Source organism: Tympanuchus pallidicinctus, unplaced genomic scaffold (assembly GCF_026119805.1).
Source record: "Tympanuchus pallidicinctus isolate F22 unplaced genomic scaffold, pur_lepc_1.0 scaffold11, whole genome shotgun sequence".
NCBI lineage: Eukaryota > Metazoa > Chordata > Aves > Galliformes > Phasianidae > Tympanuchus > Tympanuchus pallidicinctus.
This window is the reverse complement of record NW_026294627.1, coordinates 1956720-1968982: the sequence shown is the minus strand read 5'-3', so window position 1 is coordinate 1968982 and position 12263 is coordinate 1956720. Positions and strand designations below refer to the sequence as shown.

General features: G+C 41.9%; 1 protein-coding gene across 6 annotated transcripts in view; it reads left to right on the top strand.

Moving 5' to 3' along the window:
- TENM4 (teneurin transmembrane protein 4) overlaps positions 1-12263 on the top strand; it is an 810928-nt gene that overhangs the window by 591639 nt on the left and 207026 nt on the right. For all 6 annotated transcript variants that reach the window (XM_052669278.1, XM_052669305.1, XM_052669320.1 and 3 more), the window contains one exon: positions 9635-9887. In XM_052669278.1, coding sequence (XP_052525238.1) covers positions 9635-9887 — 253 coding nt within the window. The remainder of the gene's footprint in view (positions 1-9634; positions 9888-12263) is intronic.

Genomic DNA, 12263 nt, shown 5'->3' with positions numbered 1-12263 from the left:
TGACCTACTAATGCATATTTAATGTTGATTTTTATTAGTTACATACAGAGATGGCTAGAGGTGGCTAGACTAGGGAGAGGAGGTGATTGCCCCCCTCTGCTCAGCTCTTGTGAGGCCCCATCTGCAGCGCTGCGTCCAGACCTGGGGCCTCCAGCACAGGAAGGACGTGGAGCTCTTGGAGCAGGTCCAGAGGAGGCATTGAGATGAGCAGAGGACTGGAGCAGCTCTGCTGTGAGGAAAGGTTGAGGGAACTGGGATTGTTGAGCTTGGAGAAGAGAAGGCTGCGGGGAGACCTCATTGTGGCCTTCCAGTACTTGAAGGGAGCAGATAAACAGGAGGGAAAATGGCTGTTTGTGAGGGTGGATAGTGGTAGAACAAGGGGGAATGGTTTTAAACTGAGACGTTATATTTAGGTTATATTTTAGGAGGAAGTTTTTCACACAGAGGGTGGTGACACACTGGAACAGGTTGCTCAAGGAGGTTGTGGATGCCCCATCCCTGGAGGCATTCAAGGCCAGGCTGGATGTGGCTTTGGGCAGCCTGGGGTGGTGGTTGGCAACCCTGCACATAACAGGGGTTGAAAGTAAATGATCATTGTGGTCCTTTTCAACCCAGGCCATTCTGTGATTCCATGATTCAGTGTCATGATTCTGTGGTTTATATTGCAAATGCATAAGAAAAACAAAAAGAATATGATAAATGAGGCTGGCCATCAGAAATACTTCCTCTCAGAAGTGTGTTGCCAGAGGGACTGTGTTAATTGGTGCTGAGTTATTTAGGGGACAGAGGTGTTATGAACAGACAAACATACCCACCGATAAACTACACTGCCCTTCTGTCATGGTAGCTTTGTGAACAAAGTGCAGCATTACCGGGGTGTCTTGACAGATTCATAGTTTTGATTTTCTTTTAGTGGCCTCTTCAAGTGTTAATAAAAATATAAAAGTTTTATGTCTGTTTCAGAATTATTTGGAGCGCAGCCTTCTGCTGTCGTGCTTCAGAGAATGTCAAATAGAACCTGAAGGGAAAGGTCATGGAGCCCAGCTCTCACAAATCAGATTCCTGTGCCAAAGGGAATAAGGTTCTCCACCTGTGCGGAGATTTTACACTTAACTGCACCCATGGTTTTTCACCAAAGGGAATCAGTCAGCTTTTGTGCATGCAGTGGATGGGGCGGGGGGAGGTATTAATCACAGTGACAGGCGTCAAGTCAGCCACAGCTGTCAGAATTGTCACCAGCTGATGCTGGACTTTGGAGGCATTAAGCAGAAATGGCATCGTTACAACTTTAAAGGCAGCAAAATAGAGTTAAAAGGGAGACAGATGCAGAGGGAGGGTAACAAAACAAAGTGGCAAGTGGGCTCTGTACTGCTCAGTGCTTCTGCTTGCTGCCTCTGCCACCCAACTGGCAGCACGTGCAGAGAAGTCGATCCAAAAGCATGAAAAACTCTCCACCGAAGACATAAAGCAGTTTATTTCAGCTGCAGCCAACATGAAATTTCCCCCTTTCTTTCTCTAGAGTAAATAATTAAAAGCATTAGTGCTTGTTGGCATTGTGCTACACCGCATCGTGTCACATTCCATAAGCGCTTTGCTGCGAGATAATGGCACTGTGTGTTTCCAGAGTCTGATTCATTCACAAGCCCAGGATGTGTACAACCGAAAGAGAAAGGGACAAAACCCTCCCTTGGATGTCTGTGCTGCGCAGCAACCGGCAGCTCTGGGCATTGCATGCCCCTTCTAACTCCAAACCCAAGCTAACCTTACAGTAAATTCTTAACGTGATTTGCAGCATATTAATCTCTCACCCTGACCATGGGAGTGAGCACCTGGCTCTGTCATGCAGTTAAGCTGGATGTGAGCTGTATCACTTTGGATTTGCAACAGGATGGTTTTTGATCATGAGCCACTTGCCAGTGCCAACATTGTAAAAATTATATAAAACAGACAATTTCCTCAGCTGCTATAAATAGTCAGCTTTGCTGATGGAGCTGGGATCTGTCAGTCCCTTTAGATGTGTAGCTAAGTCACAGCAGTTTAGAATCATAGATTCTGAAGGGTGTGAGCAAAAGAGAGGCTGCTTATTTCTTTTAATTTTAGGAAAAAAAAAAACAAGCAAAGATCCAGTCTGTATGTCAAAGCTTTTCCAATGTAGGCATATGACAAAAGAAACAAAACTATTTGACAGAGCTGTACCGGCAAAATCTTGTGTTTGTTTGCTATTACTGCAACCGAAGATACCCTTTGCTGATGCACTGTAGTTCTGGGAACTGCTTCATGCAGAATCTTCAGAAACTTGCCAATGTAATCATGTCTGGTTGGACAAGACTGAACTGTGTGGTTTTCTCTTTATTTATATGTTTGTCTCCATCTGTATGGAAGTCACACAACAGAGACAGAGAAAGCTGATGAACCCCCTTGTACAAATAGCTCCTCCGTGCCTGAAGTTGGAAAACATCAGAGAAATACGCATAGCTTCTTTCAAGAAGAATAACCTTACATGGAATAACAGTCACGTTTCTTAAATGTGCAGTGGGGGGCAGCAAATCTGAGAGTTATTTCTATTCCTCCAGGGCTTCCATGTGGGTGGGGTGGCACCCAGCTGCTTGTGCTGAGCCTGCATGAGTTGGATGCCACTGAACGGAGCCTGGTGAGGAGTAATCATCCAGGTGGCAGAAGCATCGCCTAATCCTCAGTCACAGAGTACACAGTCAGTACTCTGACTGACTGCAGATGAGTTTTAGGGTTTATGTAGCATACACTTACACATAAAAAGCACGGGGAACTGAATACACTTCAATAAAGGTACACATATTCAGAAATACCTTCTGCATCAATTCTTTCAGAAAGAGGGAGCAGCACGTTCCCAGCTGCACGGTGGGTTCTGGTTACAGGCACAGCTGATTAGAAGCATTTGTTGACTGTAATTTGACAAGTGCAGCAACTCAGGTTCAGGGCACACACACTCTCTCATTCAAGCCAATGGATTTTCTTGCCTTGCATGTAGATGCTGCCTTGTAGCAGCTTGTATGCCTAGACCAGAATTGCGGAATCACAGAATGGTTTGTTTTGGAAGGGACCTTGAAGATCATCTAGTTTCAGCCTCCGTGCTGTAGGCAGAGACACCTCTCTCTAGACCAGGTTGCTCACAGCCCCATCCTGCCTGGCCTTGAATGCTTCTGGGGAGGGGCGTCCACATCTCTGGGCAACCTGTGCCAGTATCTCACCACCCTTTAATGTAAAGAATTTCGTCCTAATATCTAGTCTAAAACTATTCTCTCCCAGTTTAAAGCCATTTTCCCTCGTCTTGTCACTACATGCCCTTATAAATGCTAGCAGTTGTGTGGCTTGAGCCTCCAAAGTTTTCCACTGCATCCACACTGTAGTATCAGTGTTGATAGAGCTGCTCCTTTTTTGTAATTCCAGCAGCAAAACCATCCAAGGTATCCAGAGCTGTAAGCAAATTTACTTAGATGTGAGCTGTAGAAGGTACTTTCTCATGTTACAAGTAATTTATTTAAGAACTTAAATACGTTATCCAATTCTAACTAACTCATTTACACTCTGCCAGGCATTCTCTTGCTTTTGTTTTTGTTTTTTTACCTTGCCCTGTTTAAGGTAATGATTCTTCATAAACTGTCAGAGTCTGAATAGGAAGCTTCTGCCTTGTTTTTAGTGTCCTTTTATTAACTTCGATAATGGACACCATGGGTTAAAAGTCAGCAAAGCATCCTTTGACAGTGACATGGACCTTTTAAAAAGCATTACTTGCAGGGTGTACAATTCAATCAGATGCATACTAATGAAAGAACAACCACCCAGAGCTCTCGTTGACTGTGTAGAGCCAAAGCTTGACAGCCTAGCATCAAGTACAAAATTGATTTAAACCCCAAAAGTCAATATTTTGCTTTTGCAAAGGCACTTTGGCACTTGAGAGGAAAGTTTGCATGTACTGTACACATTAGATGGGAAAAATACTGAGAAGATGGCTTGTTTGGACTTGATTTTGTGCACCTGTTGTTTTCTATAAGCTGCAAAAGCAGCAAAGTGTTTATCCGTGCTGCTAGAGAGAAGCTTCAACTCGTTCTACATGTGCACATATCACATTAGGTGGGCCTGATTTTTGATGAAGGTCACCTGAATAAATGAAGTTACTGAAGCTGTGAGCCACGGCAATGATCCGATTCGGCTTCGACAGTGACATGGACCTTTTAAAAAGTGTTACTTTTTAAAAAGTAAAAAGCCCAGCTTGGAGAACCAGTACATATGCATAGCTGATTTTCAGCTCAAGGTGAAGACTGGGCTTTTCTCTGGTTGGAGTCCTTGGTGGAATAGCAGCTCCCTTTTATGCTGTTACTTAAAATAAAACAGAGAAAAAAAATAAAGGTAGCTTTCCAGCTGTTGTTTAGCTACTTCATGGAGATTATCCATCGCTTCCCTGTTTGCTTTTATGATTCATTTTGTTGCTTAGTATTTTGAAAACCAGCAGTGCAACATGTTGTCAGAGCAAAAGATAGATTTCACAGCAAGGTACTTGATGGTATCTCAATGGTGGGAGAAGCCAGTCTGAAGATCAATTCTGTGGATATTCATCTTAAGGAGAAATTCAGTCATTCAGGATCTAAGAGACCTTTGAATTGCACCACTGATTGCAGCTTTTAAATGTTAGGGAGGGAAAACTGACATCTACATGCAGCTCCATCATCTGGATACTGACGACCTGATTCACCTCTGTCTCCATTTTGGTGTCTTTATCATTAGACTGTCCCAGTCTATACAGAGCCTGGCGTCAGATGTTTCTTAGAGGAGGGAGTTTCCTACAAATTGCTGTTTAAACTCTCAGTGCCCCCTAAAAGGTGCTGGGGAAGACCTGCTTCATTCTTTTATAGCCCACCTGATGTCAGGAGGTCCATCTGCTTAACAAGTGGAAGCCCCCTAGTTCCCATCACCAATGGCACCCAAAGGAACAGAGAGTCTGCGGGGGTATTTTCAGCTGGCTGACGGTGTGAGGGTTGTGAGCCCCCATGTGCAGCTGGTTGAGGCATGGTCCTGGAGCCAGAGCAAGGCTCTTAGCTTTCCTGGCTGTCAAATGCAGAAGTGAATTGCTTTTAAACAGATTATTTCCTCTGCAGTGAGAGATTTCTGCGTGGGTACGAGCACTGCTGTCCAAAGTCACATTGCCACGGTAGTCATCACAGCTACTACTGTGCAGTCTGAGTTCAAGGGAGGAACAAGTGATTCATCCTGCCTGTTTTTATCCGCAGCGAGTAAGGAGAAATATTTCCTCTGTCTAACCCAGACACTGGTCAGGCATCAGGCCATCAGAATACAGCAGACATATGAATGACAAATGTGTGGAGGCATCGAGCAAGCTGGGGAAAAAAGGAAAAAAAAAAGATGAGTGAGTGCATTTTTAACTTTGAGGTTAGCACATTTGTCCTGAACACCATCCCAAAACCTAATGAATCAAAAAGTGTAATCGTTACATAGACTAATTTCATAACAGCATTGCTCACTGAAGACTAGGGAAAAGAAAAGGAACGTGAAGTTCAGAGCTTTTATTCAAATTTTGTCATATTAGCTCCTCACTGGCAATCTTTTTATGGTTCACATTTATTCACTTCTTCATGCACACATTTCTCTCTAATATTTGCCAAGTACAAGCTTCATTAACTGAATTATCTTTCAGTCCTGCTTCATCTGTGGTTACCAAGCCAGTGTTAGTCAATGGCATTTTAATGTCAAGAAACAAACAAAAAAGCAACACAAGAGCAACTTGATTTTTCTGGGTGTTTTTTTGCAGTCAGGATTTCAGTGTTACATTTGAATGCTGACATATTTCATATGAGAGACACTTTGAAGAGCCATTAGAGAAAACTAACCTTACAGGGATATGAATGAAACTCTAAGCTATTTAGACTTCCACAGTGCCTAGCTATCTTCTAGACATACTGAACTTCAGCACTGGGATCCTACGTCACTGGCACCTGGCATCCAAGGTTGTGGGAACTCCTGTGCTGCTGATGGACAGTGGGCATGCTGGTGATGGTTGGATTAGATGATCTTAGTGGTCTTTTCCAACCTTCGTGATTCCATGATCCTAAGATCTCTTCTGCTGTCCCTTCAAGTCCAAAATCGCTTCGTAGGCTGTGTTCCATAGACTCAGTTAGAAATTTGAAGACTGTTATTTTCTGGGGTGTTTTGTTATTCCTCAGTTCTCTGTTAGCTTACCTGGTCCTTCTGAAAAGGGGCACTGATAAAATCCAAGGGGCTTTTTTTTGGAAACCTTCAGCAAGGAGGAAAATGCAGAAAATTGTCAGTTCATGAGTAAAGCAGGATAACCTCCAAGAAATCATAGTAAGCCATCTCATAACTGATTTTAAAATGTTGTGGGAAATGTAATATATTGTGTGCAGAGGCCACAAGGTCTGGCTTCTCTAGAAAGTCCTCTGAATTTCTGCAGTTATTTGTCCCAACAGTGGTTTGCTTTTAAATGCAGAAAGCTCACTGTGACTTCCCCTCTATCCCTCCTATTTAAAGGCATCTGTAAAAATTCAGTTCTGCTTAGGTAGCTGTAACTACAGAGGGTTTGTGTATAACATACAGCAGGATAATCTGAGTGTCTGCCCAGTGTTTAAGATACAGGCACATACAAAATGTAAGAGAGCCACTGCTGCCAGCGTTAAGGTTCTGCTTCCCGTGGGGCCAAACGTCCACACTTCTCCATCACTCAGAAATTGTGGAAGAAGTTAAAGAGAGCATATTCAAATAAAGGGACAGTTGCAGTTTTGGGAAATCAAGAACGAATTCACTTCATGGGTTTCCATATCTTTTGCAAATCCTCTAGGACTTCTGTTACCACAGAGGGTAAGACCCTCAGTAGTTTTGTTGCATCAAGAAAATCCTGCAGAGCTGCAGTAATTGTCAGTAGGAAGATTTTATAGCTTGTGCTTTCATCTGCACCTTTTTTTCTAATGTTCCTCCACTTGAGAAGAGGAAAATGAAGGATCATAAGGCAAGGGAGATAGCTGCTAATCCCAGTCAAGGTATATTAAATGCAGCAATGTTCAGACGTGACAAAAGTGTTCAGAATTTGTACATGAATAAAATTAAGAACATTCTGGGAGGAAAAGCTACCTACATGTCAGGAAAAGAAATATAAGCAATAAAATCATACGAAAAATCACATGGGCCAGAGTAGGATAAATGTGCTGTCTTTACTTAGCAGTGAAATCACGGAGGGTATGCAAATAGAGCACGAAAATGACACATTTTAGTTGATTCAAAAGCATTATCCATAATAGCATCTGCAATGTGTCTGCAGTAATAGTGAGTAAATTGGAATTTACATAACTGGTCTTTGGTGGCAGGCTCTGGCTCAGTCTGAGAGTGGGGCTTCTGTAGGAAAAGACAAACGCTAGGAGGAGGACATCCCAGAATACCTGTCACTTAGTCAGAAGTTCACCTGTTTGCCTCTCTTGTTTTCTCAGAGGGTTCATCTTGGGTATTGTCTGTAACAGAAACATGGATAGCTGAACTTGGGAAACTTTGGGATGCTGCTCCTTTTTAGACTTTGAGGCTTTTTTTTTTCTGGGATGAATTAAATTCTTTGGAATGGATAGATGGATGAACAGCCCTAGAAACTGAAAATCTGTAATTCCCTGTTGTTTTTACTGTCTCTCTGCTCATTTAATCAGTAGTTCCAAATAATGTCCAGCGCAAGGGCAGCTGGTTGTCTCCACTCAGATGGTGCTGCAGAACTGATGGAACCTGCTTTGGTTCCGGCATTCCTCATCTGTAGCAGCCATGGTTGCTATTCACCCTTCTCATTAGCTTGTTCAACAAGAGTTGGCCTTACATTGGAGTCCAGAATAGCATTTTTAATTCTGGGTGTACTATGGGGAGTCGGACCTCAGATTCCTGGGGAGAAATTATCTACCCAAATGCAAATTAATGGCACAGACTTCTTTTTGAGCTGATTATTGTCTGTTGCATTAAAGTATAGTAGAGACAACAGTACTTTTAATGTGAACTATAGCTTTCTTCAGATTATAAGGTAAAATGAACCCTAAAAGCACTAATTCTTATGTAATATATAACCCAGTTCCAATGTCCAACTTAAAAAGGCCAAACAGAGATGCATATTCTACATGTAGATACAATTAGGAAGGTGGTGGAGTGGAGTCACCATCCATGGAGGTGTTCCAGAACCATGGAGATGTGGCACTTAGGGATGTGGGCAGTGGGCATGATGGGTTGGGGTTGGACTTGGTGATCTTAGTGGTCTTTTCCAGTCTTATTGATTCTAAGCAGACAACAGGCACCTTCATAACTAATATTTCCCACTGTTTTGCTGGATCACCTCAACCACCCTACAATTTTGGAATAATTAACTACAATTATTAATGAGATTGTTTGAGTTAACATAGGGTGACGAAGGAAAGGATGGGAAACATCTTTAAATTTAATCTTGTGTCTGAACATCCAAGAGGCTGCAGGGATTTGTAAAAGCTTCCCTTGTTCTTTTCCTGAATCCAGGTCCTAATCCAAATGACAAAAGTGTCATTAAATGTCCTGGTAATTTTGTCACCATTCACTGTAACTTATGACACTGTACACTGATTCCTGAGCTCTCTGATTAGAGAGTAAATGACTGTTAGTTTTTCATGATACTAAAGTCTAGTTGGGAAGTATTAGATTGATACCTTTGTTTTTCAGGGAAGACATCAGATAACTGTTGTGGATTAACAACTTGCAAGCTGAAGTCTACTAAAATCAAAGAGGAATGTTTAATGGAGCCCATATCAGTATTTTGAACTTCCAGTCTCCCTTAAGTTCCATCCAACATGTGAAAGTAGTTAGATACAAACTAAAAACACCAAGATAATCAGCACTGTGTTGGTCTTTTCCTGAGTGTTTGCCTTCTTCAATCTACCGCCCTCAAACTCTTGGCTGACAAACAATGGCATCTGGAGTTTTACTGAAAACAGCTACATCACCTTTCTTTACATCTTTCTTCGTTATGCTTTGCTTTATTTTCCTGACACCTCAGTTTTTACGCCCCATGCATTTTTTACTCAGTGTGAGTACATCTCTAACAATACAGACTACTGCATTTTGTTAAACTGTGTAATCCTGACACAGTTTTATGGCTTTCTCTGAACTCAGTCTATGACTAAATGTGTTCTCAGTCTTCCTGTTGGCTTAACTGTTGAAAGTTCTCGGGGAGCACAGGCAGAACAAACTTCACTGGGAGCTGTATATCTATCAGAAAATTGTTCTTAAGTGTTATTTCTCTAGGCTGGTTGTATTTTTCACGTTTTATCACAAATCAGTGTCACAGATAGACCGCAGTTTGCAAGCTGCAGTTGTGAGTTGGAGTTAGCCTGGCTATCAGGATGGCCTTATTGCAGTCCTTTAAGCATTCATAACTTTCTTGCATGAAACCAAAATATTTTTCTAGCCAGCTAGTGGGTCAATGCACATGTCATTAGGACACCTGGAACAAGCACATGTTAGTTTAAGATATGTGGCATCCAAGCCATCGTACACTTTGAAAGTGCCTGCACAGAAATGAGTGTAGCACGGAACTACTGACATCCTGAACCTTAACATGATTTCACTTCTCTTTTAGATCATCCTCCAAATCTTCAAAATCATTCACGACTCCGAACTCCACCACCTCCAATATCACATGCTCACACCCCAAACCAACATCACGCAGCCTCCATCAATTCCCTGAACAGAGGGAACTTCACTCCACGCAGCAATCCAAGCCCAGCTCCCACGGACCACTCTCTGTCAGGGGAACAACCAGCCAGCACTCAAGAACCAGCCCACGCTCAGGACAACTGGTTACTGAACAGCAACATCCCGCTGGAAACCAGGTGGGCCATTCTCTTCAGTACTTTACAACAGATTGCGTGTGCTAAGGATGTGATGAAACGTCTATACCTCTGTACAGGTAGCTGATCAGTTTGTGAGCAGGTGTTTGGATGACGAATTTTGAGTTGTGTTTATCCTTCTTCATGTCTTTTTATTTGGACTAGGAGAAGAGAACATTGCTCTGTTTTCATAAACTGAAAATACTGTCTTTTAATAACTGCTTGTAAGGCTATTTCCCTCATTTAAAATCAGAGTTAGGATCACAGATTTAAATGGTTTGGATTTTTTTTTCTTCTTTTCTTTTTTCTTTTCTTTTTACTTTCCATATAATGCCTTCTCATCCTATATGTGGTAGGATAAATTAATATCCTACTTAAGAAACTGAAATTAGTCAACACATTGAAAAGACAGCCTTCTTCTAGCTGTCAAGCAGATGCTTTTGTAGTACACCTTTCAGAAAGGCTGATCTTAATTTACCTAATGAGGAGAGCTCAGCTGCTGCATTCTGCTGTCCTACAGCATCGTTCCAACAAGCATCCAGTACCAGACAGCAGAGCATCAGTCAATTAATGATGTTTTCATTTAACTTCTAATTTTCCATCTTTGCAACATATCAAGGTTGTGGCAAGGTTGCACTGAGTTGTTCTGGTTCATAACTTAATTTACAGACTTTTTTGTCCAAACATGTAGATTCTGGAAAAGGGAGTTCTACTTCCTCAGCCTCAGTCTTCCCACTTGCCTGGCAGTACATCTTTGAGTCGCCCCTCTTGAAACTCTGTTTTCACGTTCTCCACAGGTTTTGCTTCACTGTTTCCTTTGTTGATGAAAAGCCATTGGAGATGCTGGAGCTATGAGCTCCTGTGCACGGTGTCTTTTTTCAGTCTAAAAAGAAATCTTCCAGGCCAAACATGGTGCGCTGACTTAGCTGCCTTTTTCCCCTTGTTAGTCTTGCCTTCTCAAACCAACCAGAAAGATTTTAGACAGCAAAAAAGATTTACTGACTGAAAACTGAGCCAGGGGCCAAATTTGTTGCTTCACTGCCTGTGGGAATCTCATTGAAATCAGCGGTAGCTGTGTCTGTATCCTGGGACAAAATGTACCCAGTTTTGCCAGCTTCTGCATTAAAAATAGGTTTTAAAAATTAATATCTGTCGGTCTCTTAGAGAAGTAGCTGTGTCTGCTGGCTCCCTGAAACTTCCAAAACAGACCTCAGTCTAACATTTTATGGCATTTAAGGATAATTAATTTCTCTGAGACTGCTTAATTTAAAATACCCAACTAAGAAGCTGGCTCCGAAAGATTAAGACAAAATTATAAGCAAGTACTGCAAGTGTGATTTGGCAACAGTTTCAGTAATTAAATCGTCTTCCTAATTCTTGAGCATATAGGCACAAGCACTGACTTCTATGTATTGTTTTGTTTAAAAAAACTATTGCATTATAGAATACTTAGGGGCTAGTCCAAGAACTCTTACGTAAGCAGTGGTCTGTAATTCTGGAACACTGCCTTTTCCTAAACCAGAAGTGACAGTTTCTTCAGAGAAGAGACGTTATCCTGTTTGAAGAGTGCCAGGGCATCCTCATCTCTGACCGCAGTCTCTCAGAACACAACACCTAACGACTGAGAAGGAATCTCTCTGGAGGAGTGCCAGAGTTTAAGCTCTTACCTGAAAACGTCCTGCATCCAGTTGCCCAATTTTGGTAATGATCAAAGAGTGAGATGAAGAGGCAATTGTACATGTTATAATTAGTACAGGAGTTTGTAGTGTATTTGGCTAGTACTGAGTTGTTTCTATTAAACTGTAAATGAGTGTTTGCTTAAAGACAGGCCTCATTTTTCCCCACAAAATCATTGGGGACGAAGTAAACAGTTCTTTCTGCAGGTTGGGTTGTCACATTGTTACTGTCAGTTCAACTGCACTTCTTACATCTACTTACTTGAGGAGTTCGATCTGCATCATTTAATGGTGAGAATGCCTCACGAATCACTCATATTTGTAGCTGATCCAGAGTTTAATCATTTTATTAATTAGATAACAGATGCTTTGAAGACTGATGTGGTTTCTGACACTGAGCATGGGATGGCACAGTGCTGCCCAGTGTTCTAGAAGACAGTGAACATGTTGGAAAAGCACGCCAAACAGCCAACATGCGCACTGACAGAACATGACGGACAGGCTTTTTTCCCTCACTGAACAAACATTAAAAAAAAAATAGAATAACCTATGATTTTGTCGCAGTGCGCTGTGTAGAAGATTGGCAAATCTGTGACAAACCTCCACTCTGATAATTTGTTCTTCAAGCATGCAGGGAACTTCCATTTCCTTTGGTAGAATTCTGTAGATGTAAAAGGCTTCAGATCTGTTTGGCAAACTTGGA